Raw genomic sequence first — 13,460 nt, 5'->3', positions numbered from 1 at the left:
CTGCTGGCATGGCAGCCCCCCCCGAGGTCACACCCCACTGGTGTCACACCCCACTGGTGTCACCCCCCCCCCCGTATCCCGTCCCCACGGTGTCCCACCCCACTCGTGTCACGTCCCACAGGCACCAAACCCCCCCAGTGTCCCATCCCCCCAGTGTCACCTTCCCCCCGCGTCCCACCCCACTCGTGTCCCACCTCCCCAGTCTCCCACCCCCCTGGTGTCCCCCCCCCCGTGTCCCACCCCACTCGTGTCCCCATTCCATTCACATCCCACTCCCCGTGTCCCACCCCCCGGTGTCCCACCCCCTGGTATCTCTCCCCCCATCCCCATCCCACTCGTGTCCCACCCCACTCGTGTCACATCCCACAGACATGAGCCCCCCGTGTCCCCCCCCACTCGTGTCCCCCCCCCGTGTCTCCCCCCACTCGTGTCCCCATCCCATTCACGTCCCACTCCCCTGGTGTCACCCCCCCCCGTCCCCACCCCACTCGTGTCCCCCCCGCGGGTGCCCCCCGTGTCCCCTGCCCCCTCCGCGGGCTCCCGGGGAGGGGAGGGGAGGGGCGGGGCCGCAAAGCCTTCTGGGAGCTGTAGTTCCGCCGGGGGCACGTGACGGGGCGGAGGGGGGGCGGGGGGACTCCATTTCCCATCGTGCCCCGCGGCGGAGCGCAGCCGGAGCGGAGCTCGGTGAGGGCGGGGGGGGGGGGGGGGCTGCACGCGGGGGTGGGGGGACCCCAAAAAGACAGGGAACCCCCCCAAAACGATAGGGAACCCCCCAAAAAAAGACGAGGAACCCCCCGAGCCTCCCCTCCCCCCAAAAAACCCCTCCCCGTGCCCTAGCGCCCCCCTTGCAGCCCCCCATAAACGGGGGCTGCGCCTGCAGAGCCCCCCCCCAAGCCCCCCCATCACCCCCCGCCCCCTTTCTGCCCCCCCATTTGTAGGGGCTGATCCTACAGAGCTCCCCCAACCCCCCCCATCCCCAATTTCCCCCCACCCCAAAACCCTATATCCCCCCCTCCCTGCCCCCCCCCCCAAATTTATAGGGTCTGGACGTGCAGAGCCCCCCCAAAGCCCCCCATCACTCCCCAAAACCCTACATCCCCCCCTTCCTGGCCCCCCATTTCTAGGCTGTGATCCTACAGAGCCCCCCCCAGACCTCCCCATCCCCATATCTCCAACCCTATATCCCCTGTCCCTGCCCCCCCCCAATTTATAGGGTGTAGATCTGCAGAACCCCCCCCAAAGCCCCCCTTCACCCCCCCACAACCCTATATCCCCCCTCCCTGCCCCCCCATTTCTCGGCTCTGATCCTCTAGATCCCCATAACCCCCCCATGTCCAACTCCCCCCAACCCTATATCCCCATGCAACCCTATATCCCCCTACAACCCTATATCCCCCCCCAATCCCCCCTCCTTCCCCCCCCATTCCCAGGCTCTGATCCTCTAGACCCCATAACCCCCCCCCATCCCCAACTCCCCCCCCACAACCCCATACCCCCCCTATACCCCCCCATACCCCCCCCATACCCCCTTATTCCCCCCCATACCCCCCCATTCCCCCCTCCCCACCCCCTAATCCCAATACCCCTTTCCCCCTTCCCCCCCCCATCACCCCCCCCTAAACCCCTATATTTTTTTCTCTCCGTTTCTCACCCCATTTCTCTCTCTCCCGCAGCCCCCCCCCCCCCCCCACACACCTTGGATGCTGCGCCCCCCCCTCCTCGCCGCCGGCCGAGCTTTTTCGGCGATGCCCGAACCCCCCCTGGCCGGCACCATCCGCGCCAAGCTGACGGCGGCCCTACAACCCAGCCACCTCCAGATCCTGGACGACTCCCCCCGGCACGGTGGCCCCCCCGGGGCCGAAACCCATTTTTCGGTGGTGGTGGTGGTGAGCGGGCGTTTCGTCGGCCTCAGCCCCCTCCAACGGCACCGCCTGATCCACGCCGCCCTCAGCGCCGAGCTGGCCGGCCCCCTGCACGCCCTCGCCATCGTCGCCAAGACCCCCCAGCAGTGGGAACAAGACCCCCACGTCCCCCCCCGGCCCCCCTGCCTGGGGGGGTCCAAGCACGAGCGGCGCGGGGCCGGCGACGCCGCTTCGGCGTGATGCTGTGCCCCCAAATGTGTTTTTTGGGGGGGTTTTGGCCATTTTAGGGGTTTTTTGGGGGTCGTTTTTAGGGTACGGAGGATCTGGGGGCGCTGCTTTTGGGGTGACCCCCACCCCCGGCCGTCCCCAGCCCGCGCTGCGCCTTCCCATCGATCCCCTCCCAAATTTTGGGGGGGCGATTTGGGGGATTTTCAATCCACTCTCAAATTTTTTGGGGCGATTTGGGGGATTTTCAATCCCCTCCCAAATTTTTGGGGGGGCGATTTGGGGGATTTTCTCCACGCCACCTTCAAGGCGTCCACCTCTTGCCCCCCCCCAACCCTCATCGCACCCCCCCCACACCCCAAACCCCAAACCCCGACCCCAAAAATAAACAGCTCCTGATCCAGATCCGAAGCGGCTCCGCTGGATGTTATTGGGGTAACACGGCGTAAAGGGGGGGGGGGAATTTCATTTTTTTTTGACATTTCCGTGGTTTTCTTCGTCTTTTCTTGTTTTTGTTGTTTTTTTTTTGTTTTTTTTTTTTTTCCTTTAATTCTTTACAAACATCTAAAAACTACAGCACGGCACGACTGCATACGGACAGAACTATGGATGTGCTCCGAGAAAAGACCAGCTACACCGAAAAGGGGGGGGGGGGGCCGGGAGGAAGAGGAGGAGGAGGAGGAGGAAGAGCAGGAGGAGGAAGATGAGGAAGAGGAGGAGGAGGACGGCACTCGGACGAGATGAAGCACGCGCCGCTCAGAGGGGTGGGGGGGGGGGGGCTCCCAAGTGCTTTTTGCATAGACCTCAGCCTCTGCTCCTTGTTGGGGGGGGGGCGCTGAGCCTCCCTGGGGTGCCCAAAGTGAGGGGGGGGCGCAGCCCTGGCACCCCCCCCCCCCCAATTTTTTTGGGGTCCCGCTTTTTGGGGCGCCGCCGTTGTGCTTTGCGAACCGCTGGGGTGGGGGCTTGTGCTCTGGGCTAGGGTTGTTGGTTTTTATTTTGGGGGGGGGGACACCACACGGATTGGCCCCCCACCCTTTTAAATGCCCCCCCAACACCGTTCCCTTTTAAAAGCCTAAGGAAGGAAAAATTGGAAAAAAAATAGGGAAAAAAAAGGAAGCAGCAAATGAGGGGGGGGGGGTGCAGGTGACCCCCCCCCCACGCTGCAGCCACCATCCCGCACCCCAAAACGCAGCCGTGCCCCCCTCCTACAGCGGGGGGGGGGGAATTACACCCCGGGGGGGGCACGTTTGTCCTGCTTCCCCCTGCAAATCGACCCCCACCCCACCCAGGAATGGGGCTGGGGCTGCGGGGGGGCAGACCCCAAATTCATCCCCAGCACCCCAAATCGGATAAGGGGGGGATCCCAAAATGGGGCTCTGCACCCCAAAATGGGGCTCTGCACCCCAAAACTGGGCTCTGGATCCCAAAATGGGGCTCTGCACCCCAAAATGGGGCTCTGCACCCCAAAAGTGGGGGGCTTTGCACCCCAAAAAGTGGGGGGCACGCTGAAGCGCCGCGCACCCCAAAGAATCGTGTGCTTTAAGGTGGTGTGCACCCTAAAATCCCCCCCCCAAGGGGCTGAGCACCCTAAATGTCGAGCACCCCAAGGTGCTGAGCACCCCAATATTCCCAGCCTCAGCCCTGGGGGGGGGGGGGAACCAAATCACGGCCCTCCCCCGGCCCCAACCCCGCAGCAGAGCCGTGGGCCGAGCCTTCCTCCTCCTCTTCCTCCTCTCTCCCCAGCCCACCAGGGATTTGGGGTGGGGGGGGGTGTGGGGGTCTCTCCCCCAGCCCCACAAAGCCGGGGTGCCCCCAACCCCCTCCCTTTGCCCCCCCCCCAGCAGCGAGCAGCTTTGCACAGACGGGGTGACACCGAGAAAAGAAATTTGGGGAGGTGGGGGGGGGATTTGGGTTTGTGTTTTTTTTTTTTTTGGCGGGGGGGGGAGAAGGAAAAGGGGTTGGGGGCGGGGGGTTTAAGTGCAAATGACCGAAAAAAATCCCGAATGCTCCAAGAAGACGTTTCACAGTGTCTAACGAGACTAAGCCCCCCCCCCCAAAAAAAAAAAACAACAAATAAATAAATAAAATAAAATAATAAAATAAAATAAAATAAAATAAAATAAAATAAAATAAAATAAAATAAAATAAATAAAAAATAAAAATAAATTAAAAAAAAAAAAAGGAGAGGGGGCGAGGAGGAGGGGAGAGCCGGGATGAGGGGCGAGATAGGGCTGGCAGAGGGGGGGTCCTCTCCCCATTTGTGTCCCCCCCCCCTCACTGCAACACTTGCCCGCGGGTCTCCGGCAATTTCAAGGCGAGGGAGCTGCCGAGGGCCAGGGCGGTGGAGGCCAGGAGGATGGGCACGGCTTTGGTGATGCCCACGAAGGAGGTGAAGATGCTGATGCCCAGCACGGCCGCCAGCTTGCACAGGGCGTTGAGGAAGCCGAACGCCGTCGTCCTGCAGGGAAATAATCGGGGGGGGGGGGGTGGTGATTAGGAGGGGGGTGCCCGTCCAGGATGATCCCGGGGGTTTTGGTTCCTCACGCCCTGTGCCTGAATGGTTGTGACTGGGTGCGAAAATCTGGCAGCTGGGCACCAAAATTGTGTGCCTGGCACCCAAAACCTCATAAACTGGACCCAAATCCTTGCACCTGGCACCCAAAACCTCATAAACTGGACCCAAATCCTTGCACCTGGCACCCAAAACCTCATAAACTGGACCCAAATCTTTGAACCTGGCACCCAAAACTTCATAAAGTGGACCCAAATCCTTGAACCTGGCACCCAAAACCTCATAAACTGGACCCAAAAACCTCATACCCAGCACCCAAATCCTCACACCTGGACCCAAATCCTTGCACCTGGACCCCAAAACCTTTCACCTGGACCCAAAACCCTCATACCCAGCACCCAAATCCTCTTACCTGAACCCAAAAACCTTGCACCTGGACCCAAATCCTTGCACCTGGACCCAAAAACCTTGTACCTGGCACCCAAAAACCTCTTATCTGGTACCCAAATCCCCGCACCCAGCACCCAAATCCTCACATTTAGCACACGAAACCTCGCGCCTGGACCCCGAAACCCTGCACCCAGCCCCCAAAACCTCACCCCTGGCACCCTGTGTCCCACAGCCCGGCCCCTCGGCCCCCCAGCACCTCTTGTCGGAGGGGTAGAGCTCCACGGTGAGCACGTCCAGGGCGTTCCAGGAGGCGATGCTGACGCCGCCGAAGAGGCAGAGCAGCGCGATCATCGCCGACTCGCTGTTGCCGAAGGAGAGGAAGAAGCAGCTCACGCAGGACATCACGCTGGAGCCGGCTGCGGGGGGGGGAATAGTGTCAGGGCCGGGGGCGCCTCGCACCCCAAAAAGGGGAGAATTAAAGAATTGGGGAGCTGGAGGGGTTGGGAGGGAGCTGCGGAGATCATGGGGTCCGACCCCGTTGTGACAAAGCTGTTCCCTAGAGGGGGCTGCCCGGGGAGGCGTCCAAACGGGGCTCAAATATCTCCATAGGAGACCCAAAACCTCCCTGGGCGGCCCGTCCCAGTGCTCCGTCAGCCTTACTGGGAAGAAACTGGTGCAGAAAGTCCTGAGCTCCATTTTATGGCCATTACCCTTTGCCCTGTCCCTACAGAGCGCTGAGATGAGGTTGCCCAAACCCCTCTGCCCCCCACCCCACACGCTGAGATCCCCTCAGTCTCCTCTTCCCCAGGCTGACCACCCCCACGTCCCTCATCCTCTCCTCGTGGGGAGATGCTCCAGGCCCTATAGCACCTTTATGGCCTTCTGCAGGCCTCTTCTGCGCCCTTTTTGTGCAGGGAGGCCCAGAACAGGCCGCAGCTCCCCAGCTGAGGTGCCCGAGGGCGTCATCACCTCCCTCAACCCACTGCCCATGGTCCAGGACCCCCCAAAAAAAACCTGTGGGGGGGGGGGATTGGGGGTGCCCACCCAGCATGCGGAGGCGGCCGATCTTGTCCATGAGCAGGGCCGAGACGATGTTCCCGGGGAGCACGGCCAAGGTGCCCAGGAAGCTGACGAAGTAGATCATGTAGGCGTTGTTGTCGTCGCTGAAGTCCAGCTGGCAGCCCTCCTTGTTGTGCAGGAAGGTGCTGTTCACCACCCGGCTGTTGATGAACTTGTACTCGAAGAGATCTGCAAAGATTGGGGGGGGGGGGACACCCCAAAGGGGTCGTTAAAAGGGGCGGCGAGGTTGGGGGGCCCGAGGGGGGGGGTTCTGTGCAGCCCCGTCCCCGCTCCTACCGGTGTTGTAGAAGACGGTGGAGATGAAGGTGCAGTTCTTGAAGAAGGTGTTGCTGGAGGTGATGTCCTCGAAGTAGCACTCCTCGAACAGCGAGTCCTCGAACGTCACCGACTTCATCTTCAGGCCGATGAACCTGGGAGGGGGCAAAAAAAAAAAAGAGTAGGGGGGGGAAAAAGGGCTCGCTGCCGTCCGCCGAGCCCCCATCCCGGTGTCCCCGTCCCCGGCGGCCACGCACTTGTCGTTGAAGTACTCGCCGCCCTGGTGGATCTGGTTCTCCAGGGTGAAGTTGAAGGTGAAGTGCCGGACCTTCTCGCGGGTGAAGAGCTTGGTGCGCGAGGCGTACTCGATGTTCTGCAGGTGCTTTATCATGTCCGGGAACCACACCGTCAGCCCGTAGTAGCTGCGGGGTGAGAGAGGGGCTGAGCCCGGCCGCCAACAACCCAGCCCCGTGCCACCAGCCCCGTGTCACCATCCCTGTCCCTGTGCCACCATCCCTGGCCCCATATCACCATCCCCAGACCCATGTCACCATCCCCAGCCCCATATCCCCATCCCCATCCCTGTGCCATGATCCCCATCCCCATCACACCATCCCTGTCCCCATGACACCATTCCAATGCCCATGCCATCATCCCCATCCCCGTGCCACCATCCCTGTCCCTGTGCCACCATCCCTGTCCCCATGCCTTCATCCCCATCCCTGTGCCACCATCCCCGTCCCCATATCACCAGCCCCATCCACGTGCCACCATCCCAATGCCCATGCCACCATCCCTGTCCCCACAACACCATCCCTGTCCCCATGCCACCATCCCCATCCCCACATCCCCCTTCCCAACCCCGTACCACCATCCCCCTGCCACCAGCTGCCCCCACCCATGGGTGCCTCCCCCCATTCCCCCCCTCCCCAATTTCCCCAGCCCCACCTGAAGGACATGGTGAACCACACGGCCATCATCATCAGCGTGATGCGCCGGTACTCGGGCGCGAAGCACTGCTGGAAGTTGCTCCAAACCTACGCGGGGACGGGGCGGGAGGTGACGAGGGGACACCGCAGGGGGACAGCAGGGTCACCCCCCCCCCCAGGGCGCAGGGTCCGTCCCCGGTCCCCACCTGCTGCGAGAGGTTGAGGAATCGGACGAGCCAGCGCCGGTACCACGTGCCGGTGTCCGACTGGATCTCGATGAGCTCGTCCTCCCGCTTGATGGTCTTGATGTGGGTGACCTGCGGGCGCGGGGGGACGCTCTGGGCACGGTGGCCGTGAGCCCAGCCTCGTGCCTCAGTTTCCCCACCCGCTGACGTAGAGCTGCCCCCTCCCCTCCCTCTGTCCACGGGGGTGCTTTTCCTGGAGGTGGCAGCCGGGGGGGTGGCGGAGTGGGTGTGGGGGTATGGGGCAGGGAGGGGGGGTTCTCACCGAAAAGACCCTCTCGGGGTGGCCCTTGGCCCTCATGTTGGTGTCGTGGACCTGCTTCAGCACCATCCAGGCCTCGTCGTGTTTGCCGTTCTGCAACACAAAACCCGGGCTCGCCCTGGCACCAGCCCTGCCCCAAATCCCCCCCCCACCATCCTCAGCACCCATTTGAGGCTGGGGGGGACACCCCCGGCACCCCCTTTTCCAGCTCCGGTCACCTCCAGGAAGAAGCGGGGGCTCTCGGGCATGGTGGTGAGCGCCCCGATGGCGAAGACGGAGGGGAAGGCGCAGACCAGGACGAAAACCCTCCAGCTGTGGAACTGGTACGCGGAGCCCATCTGGAAGCTCCAACCTGCGGGGAGGGGACGGGATGGGACCGGGGGGGGGGACACAGAGGTGGCACCAAGCCCCGGAGAGCCTCACCGCGAGCGCCGGCGTCCTTACCGTAGTGGGGGATGATGGCCCAAGCCATGGCGGAGGCGTAGATGCCCCCGATCATCCAGAACATGCAGAGCCAGCTCAGGTGCTCCCCGCGCTTCTCCTGCGCCAGGAACTCGGAGAAATAGGAGAAGACGATGGGGATGGAGCCGCCGATGCTGGGGACAGAGGCAGAGCGGCCGTCAGGGGGAGGCTGAGGAGATTTTGGGGGGGGACACACGGACACACAGACACACGGACACCCCCCCTGCCTCCTCCCAGGGCGCCGTGCCCCCTTACCCCACGCCCGAGAGCAGCCTGCAGAAGAGGAAGGTGCCGTAGCCTTGGACGAAGGAGGAGAAGAAGGCGAAGACGCTGTTGACGGAGAGGGAGATGAGGAGGCACTGCCGTCGGCCCAGGCGGTCGGCCAGCCCGCCCCACAGGAAGGCGCCCACCATCATGCCCAGGTACACGATGAGCCCTGGGGGGGGGACAGGGGACACGGGGACACGGGGGGGACACGGGGACGAAGGGGGGGGACACAGCGGTGTCAGCCCCTCAGCCCCACGCACCGAGGGGTCCCCCAGCTCCGGGGCGAGGATTCGGTACTGGGGGGGTGCAGGGGGCAGAGGTCCCCCCCCCCCCAGCATCAACCCAGAGCCCCCTCCTCTCATTGTCTGCATCCAGCCCCCCCCCCCCCCTCCCCTCCTCCTTCTGCCCTGAGTTTGCCAGGTCTGGGGGGGGGGGGCACACAATAACACTCGGAATTTGGGCTGCATTGGGGGGGGGATGGAGGGGGGGGTGCCGCAGTGCGGCCAACGCAGCCGCCCGCAGCCCCCCCCCAGAGCGCTCAGCGTCCCCTTATCAGCCCCGAGCAGGAGCAGGGAGATAAGCCTGGGGCTGCGGGGGGGGGGCACAAGGCACTGCTCGGCTGCACAGTGATGCTCACCCCCCCCTCCGGCTGCTGCCTCTCCCCCCCCACCCCAGTTTTCCCAGTTGGGACCAGTGTGGGACTGGGAGGAGGAGGCTGGAGGGAGCTGGATGCCCAGAGAGCTCCTGAAACCCCCCCATGTCCCCATATCTTCTGTGTCCCCCCCCATGTCCCCTGTCCCCTCCCGTGTCCCCCCCCCATCCCCGAGTCCCGCTTGTCCTTCAGGGGGAAGGACGCGCACACCCCACCCACCCCATGGCCTCCCACACCTCCTATGTGCCCCAAATCCCCCAAATCCCCCCAAATCCCCCCAAATCTCCCCAAATCCCCCCAGCCCCATCTCCCCCCCATCCTCCCACACCCCTCCCCCTGCTCACATCCCCGTGTCTCCCCCCCCACATTCTCCTTTCTGCTCCCGTGCCCCCTATATGCCACATCCCCCCCCATCACCCCCCCTCGATGTCCCCTCTGCCCCTCCCCGTCCCCTCGGTGTCCCTCCATGTCCCCTGATCTGCTCGTGTCCCCCATAACCCCTCTCCCCCTCCATCTCCCCTATATCCCACGTGCCCCCCCATGCCCCCCCTACCTCCTCATGTCCCCCCAGACCCCACATCCCCCTCTCTGCTCACGTCCCCTTCCTTGCCCCCCTCTCTCCTCACATCCCCCACACCCCCTTTCCCTCTCCGTGTCCCCCACATCCCAGGTGTCCTTCCATGCCCCCCCTACCTTCTCTTGTCCCCCTCCATGTCCCCTAATCTGCTCGTGTCCCCATACCCCGTGTCCCCACACCCCATATCCCCCTCCGTGCCCCCCCACCTCCCCATATCCCCCATACCCCGCTATCCCTCCCCGTCCCCCTACCCTCCCACTCCCCCCCCTCACTCCCCTATCCCCCCACATCCCCTCCCTGCCCCCTTTCCCCCATCCTTCTCCCCCAAACCCCCCAACCCCAGGCTCACCCAGCATCCCCTTATTGGAGTCGGACAGGCACATGTCCTTCTCGGCGCTGGGCAGCACGAAGCCCACCACGAAGACCTCCACGCCGTCGGCCATCAGGGCCAGTCCCAGGACGAAGTAGAGGGTCCACTGGAAGCGGCCGTGGCCGCACTCCTGCAGGATCAGCTCGTACTGCTGCGCCAACTCCTCCTTGTCCTTCCTCCGCTGCCCCTCGGTGTCGTCGAAGGCGCCGGCGGCCGCCTCGGCCCCCAGCCTCTCGCCGCCTTTCATCGAGTCGTGCCGGGGGATGCCCTGGTACTCGCCCTCGTAGATCTCGTCCTCCTCGTCGTGGCCCTCGGTGGCGTCGCTGGAGGCCCCCTCCTCCTCGTTGGCCCCCTCGCCCCCCCGGTAGTAGCCGTCCTGCGGCGGGTAGTCTTCGTCGTCCTCCTCCTCCTCGAAGCGGGTGTAGGAGCGCTTGGTGTACTCGTCCTGCATGCGGTCCATGCCCTTGCTCACCTTCTTGGCCGCGTGCTTCTTCACCTCCTTGGCGATGTCCTTGGCGCCCCGGATGAACGCCGTCCGGTCTCGGAAGCTCTCATCCATGGTGCCGGGGGGCTGGGCTGGGGCACCGCTGAGGAATTGAGGCCGGGGAGGGGGCTCCGCGTCGGGGCTGCGCCCTCACGCCCGTGCTCGGCAGTGGGGTTTTTGGGGCCGGGCGGCGGCGCCGCCACCCATCCACGTGGCGAAGGCTGGGAGGGGGGCGCGGGGTGGGGGGGGAGACCCTGGACCTGGGGAGCCCAGACACAAGCGGAGCCCACGTTAGGTTGGGAACGGCCCCGCACGGCCCCTCTGGGGTCTGCGAGGTCCAAAGGACGGCGCAATTTGCGGCACTTTTCCGCCTGGCTCGGATGGAGACGGGAGGATTTGGGGCGCCTCTGCCCCGTGGCGAGGCTGCAGGGACCCGGGCAGGAGAGCCCGGTTCGGGGTCAGGCACCCGCAGCAGGGCACGGGGATGGGAAGGAGCAGGAGCAACCCCAGGGGGGGGGTTGTCACCTCTCAGAGTGCCCCCCAACCACGCTCATTCGGAGGAGCAAAGCTCTCGCAGACACATTTCGGTGGCCTTTGGGCACCCGTTGGCCTCGTTGGAATCCAAAGTGGCTTCCCCAGCGGCCAACAACGCGGCTGAGCACGGGGTTTGTTCTCCCCCAGCACCTCCCAGCTTTGGGGCAGCGGCCCCGGGGTCAGCCCTGCTTGGGCGATGCTCCCCAGGAGAGGGGGGGGCACACGTTAGGGTGTGTGGGACCCCCCCGAGCTTCACTTCCACAGCACCTCGGGGCTGGGATCGAAAAATAAACGCGGGTGAGGAGGGAGCAAGGCGCACAGGAGGCCGGTTTGATGCGGGGAGAGGGAGGATGGACCCGCACAGGAGAATGGGCGAGCCAAAAGCCAACGGGGCCACCTCGCCCCTACCTCAACGCCCCCCCACGAGGGACCCCGGTGGGGATGGGGGATCCCTGAGGGGGACAGGACCCGCAGGGGGAATCCCAGCAGCGATTGGGATGAGGAGGGTGCGGGTGGGCCCCACGGCCCCTCCGAGCACCCAGGGACAGCCCAGGGGCCCCAGGCCATGGGACCCCCCCAGTGCCTCCTGCTGCTCCCCAGTAGCCCATTGAGAAAAAGGCGGCGCCACCTCCTCAATGGGGCCGGGCGGGTGGGGCTGGGCCGGGAACCAATCAGCTGCGGGGGGCGTGGCCACCCCACTGGCATCAATGGGGCTAGGGGGGCACGGCCCAGCCGTTCGGCCAATCAGGTTCGGGGGGTGTGGCCACGCACCTGCCCTACCTCCCCCCCCCTTGCCCCTGGCTCGTGGCATCCATAGGGCGAGGGGGTCACGGGATGGGGACAGGGATGGGGACATGGGGACAGGGACATGGGGACGGGGACCCTGGGGACAGGGTCCTGGGGATGGGGTCCTGGGGATGGGACCTTGGGGATGGGGACAGGGATGGGAACATGGGGACAGGGACCTTGGGGACGGGGTCCTGGGGACGGGGACATGGGGATGGGGACCTGGTGAAAGGACCTTGGAGATGGGGACGGGGATGGGGACCTGGGGACAGGGACCCTGGGGATGGGGACCTGGGGATGGGGACCCCAGGGCTCTGTGGGCCCCAGCAGGGCACATGGTGCCCCCCTGGGGGGTAGGGTCCTGGTGACAGCGAGGGCTTGGGAAACCCCTGCCCATCTCCAGGGGGTCACCGAGCCCGCATCCCACCTCACCCTCAAGGGACAGGGGACGAGGAAACCGAGGGGACATTGGGGACATCGCTGCCACCAGGCCACAGGCAGCGCGTCCCCGGTGGGTTCAGCCAGGATTGCAAGTCACCGCCGGGAACCAGGCCGGCTCCGGGTGTCAAAACCACCCCAATCCCTCAGGAAGGGCAGGACGGAGAGAAACCAGCACCACGCAGCCTGAGCCGCCACCGGCCCCACGGGGACCGCGAGGGGAACCAGCCCCCAAAAGCCACGGGGGTCCCCAAAACCTCCCAGGCTTGGCATCGCTGCCCCGGCTCGGCAATCCCCAGCAGGGTGCCGAAGGAGGTTTGGGGTTGGGGGGGCCCTGGGGAGGGGTCCCCAGCCCCGATCCAGGTGCCCGAAGCTCGCCGCGGTGGCGGAGGCGGCGCCGGGGACCACGTGCCCAAGGCCACGTTCCCCGGGGAGGCTTCCAGAAGGGATTTGGCTGCGGCTCCACGAGAGCCTTCGGCCGGAGCCCTGGCCCCGTGCTGCCATCCTGCTGGGACCCCCCCCAACCCCACAAAAACTCAGCCCAGCTCATGACAAGGGATGGCCCCCAGACACCAGCGGGTACGGGCACTGCTGGCCCTGCTGAGGGGCCCGTCACGACCCCCTAACCCCCCCCAAATTGCTATTTTTGACCCCCCCGGCAGCACAAAAGCCTCCGGGCAGCAGCGGCCACGCGCGGCCAGCGCCGCAGAAGTTGAGCCGCAGGGAGAGGGACGCAGCCGTCAGGGCGCGTGTGTGTGTTTGTGTGTCCCCCCCCACCGACAGAGAGAGAGAGGGGGGGGACAGGGCACGGCGGCAAGCTAAAATTAGCCCTTCCAAAATAGCCGGGGCCGTCAGCAGCGCTCCCCCCGGGGTGGGCGCCCACGCCGGCTCTGCGCAGGCACCCGGGGACGGTGCGGTGCCGGCGCTGCGGCACGCCGCGGCCCCCCCCCACCTTATTCCCTCATTCCCCCCCCCCCCTTTTCCCCGAGCTGATTTCTGAATGAAGCCGGGCAGGGACCTCCAGGCAGCCTCAATTCCCCCGGACGCCCACCGCCCTCTGTTCCCCGGCTCGGTGGGGAGCAAAAAAAATCCCATCCCGGGGAACCCCCCCCCCGTTGCCCTCCTCGGGTTAA

General features: G+C 65.0%; 2 protein-coding genes across 2 annotated transcripts; one reads left to right on the top strand and one right to left on the bottom strand.

Annotated features, from left to right (window-relative positions):
* Window positions 1-1,686: 1,686 nt before the first annotated feature.
* BOLA1 (bolA family member 1) lies at window positions 1,687-2,509 on the top strand. Its single transcript, XM_082780688.1, has one exon. The coding sequence runs from the start codon at window positions 1,701-1,703 to the stop codon at window positions 2,100-2,102; it is 402 nt and encodes a 133-aa protein (XP_082636814.1). The 5' UTR covers window positions 1,687-1,700; the 3' UTR covers window positions 2,103-2,509.
* Window positions 2,510-4,361: 1,852 nt separating this feature from the next.
* Window positions 4,362-10,644, bottom strand: SV2A (synaptic vesicle glycoprotein 2A; the record flags this gene model as incomplete). Its single annotated transcript, XM_082780603.1, has 12 exons — window positions 4,362-4,545; window positions 5,246-5,405; window positions 6,034-6,237; window positions 6,346-6,479; window positions 6,582-6,746; window positions 7,273-7,361; window positions 7,460-7,570; window positions 7,761-7,850; window positions 7,976-8,109; window positions 8,202-8,353; window positions 8,475-8,655; window positions 10,065-10,644. The coding sequence occupies 12 exons, from the start codon at window positions 10,642-10,644 to the stop codon at window positions 4,362-4,364; spliced, it is 2,184 nt and encodes a 727-aa protein (XP_082636729.1).
* Window positions 10,645-13,460: the final 2,816 nt, after the last annotated feature.

The sequence above is a fragment of the Aythya marila genome (assembly GCF_965140915.1).
Source record: "Aythya marila genome assembly, chromosome: 29".
Lineage (NCBI taxonomy): Eukaryota > Metazoa > Chordata > Aves > Anseriformes > Anatidae > Aythya > Aythya marila.
Note: the sequence above shows the minus strand (reverse complement) of the source record. Positions and strands in the feature narration are given on the sequence as shown.

Bases quoted from the DNA above. Each gene is read 5' to 3' on its own strand.
- BOLA1 (XM_082780688.1), top strand. From the start codon at position 1,701: ATGCTGCGCCCCCCCCTCCTCGCCGCCGGCCGAGCTTTTTCGGCGATG.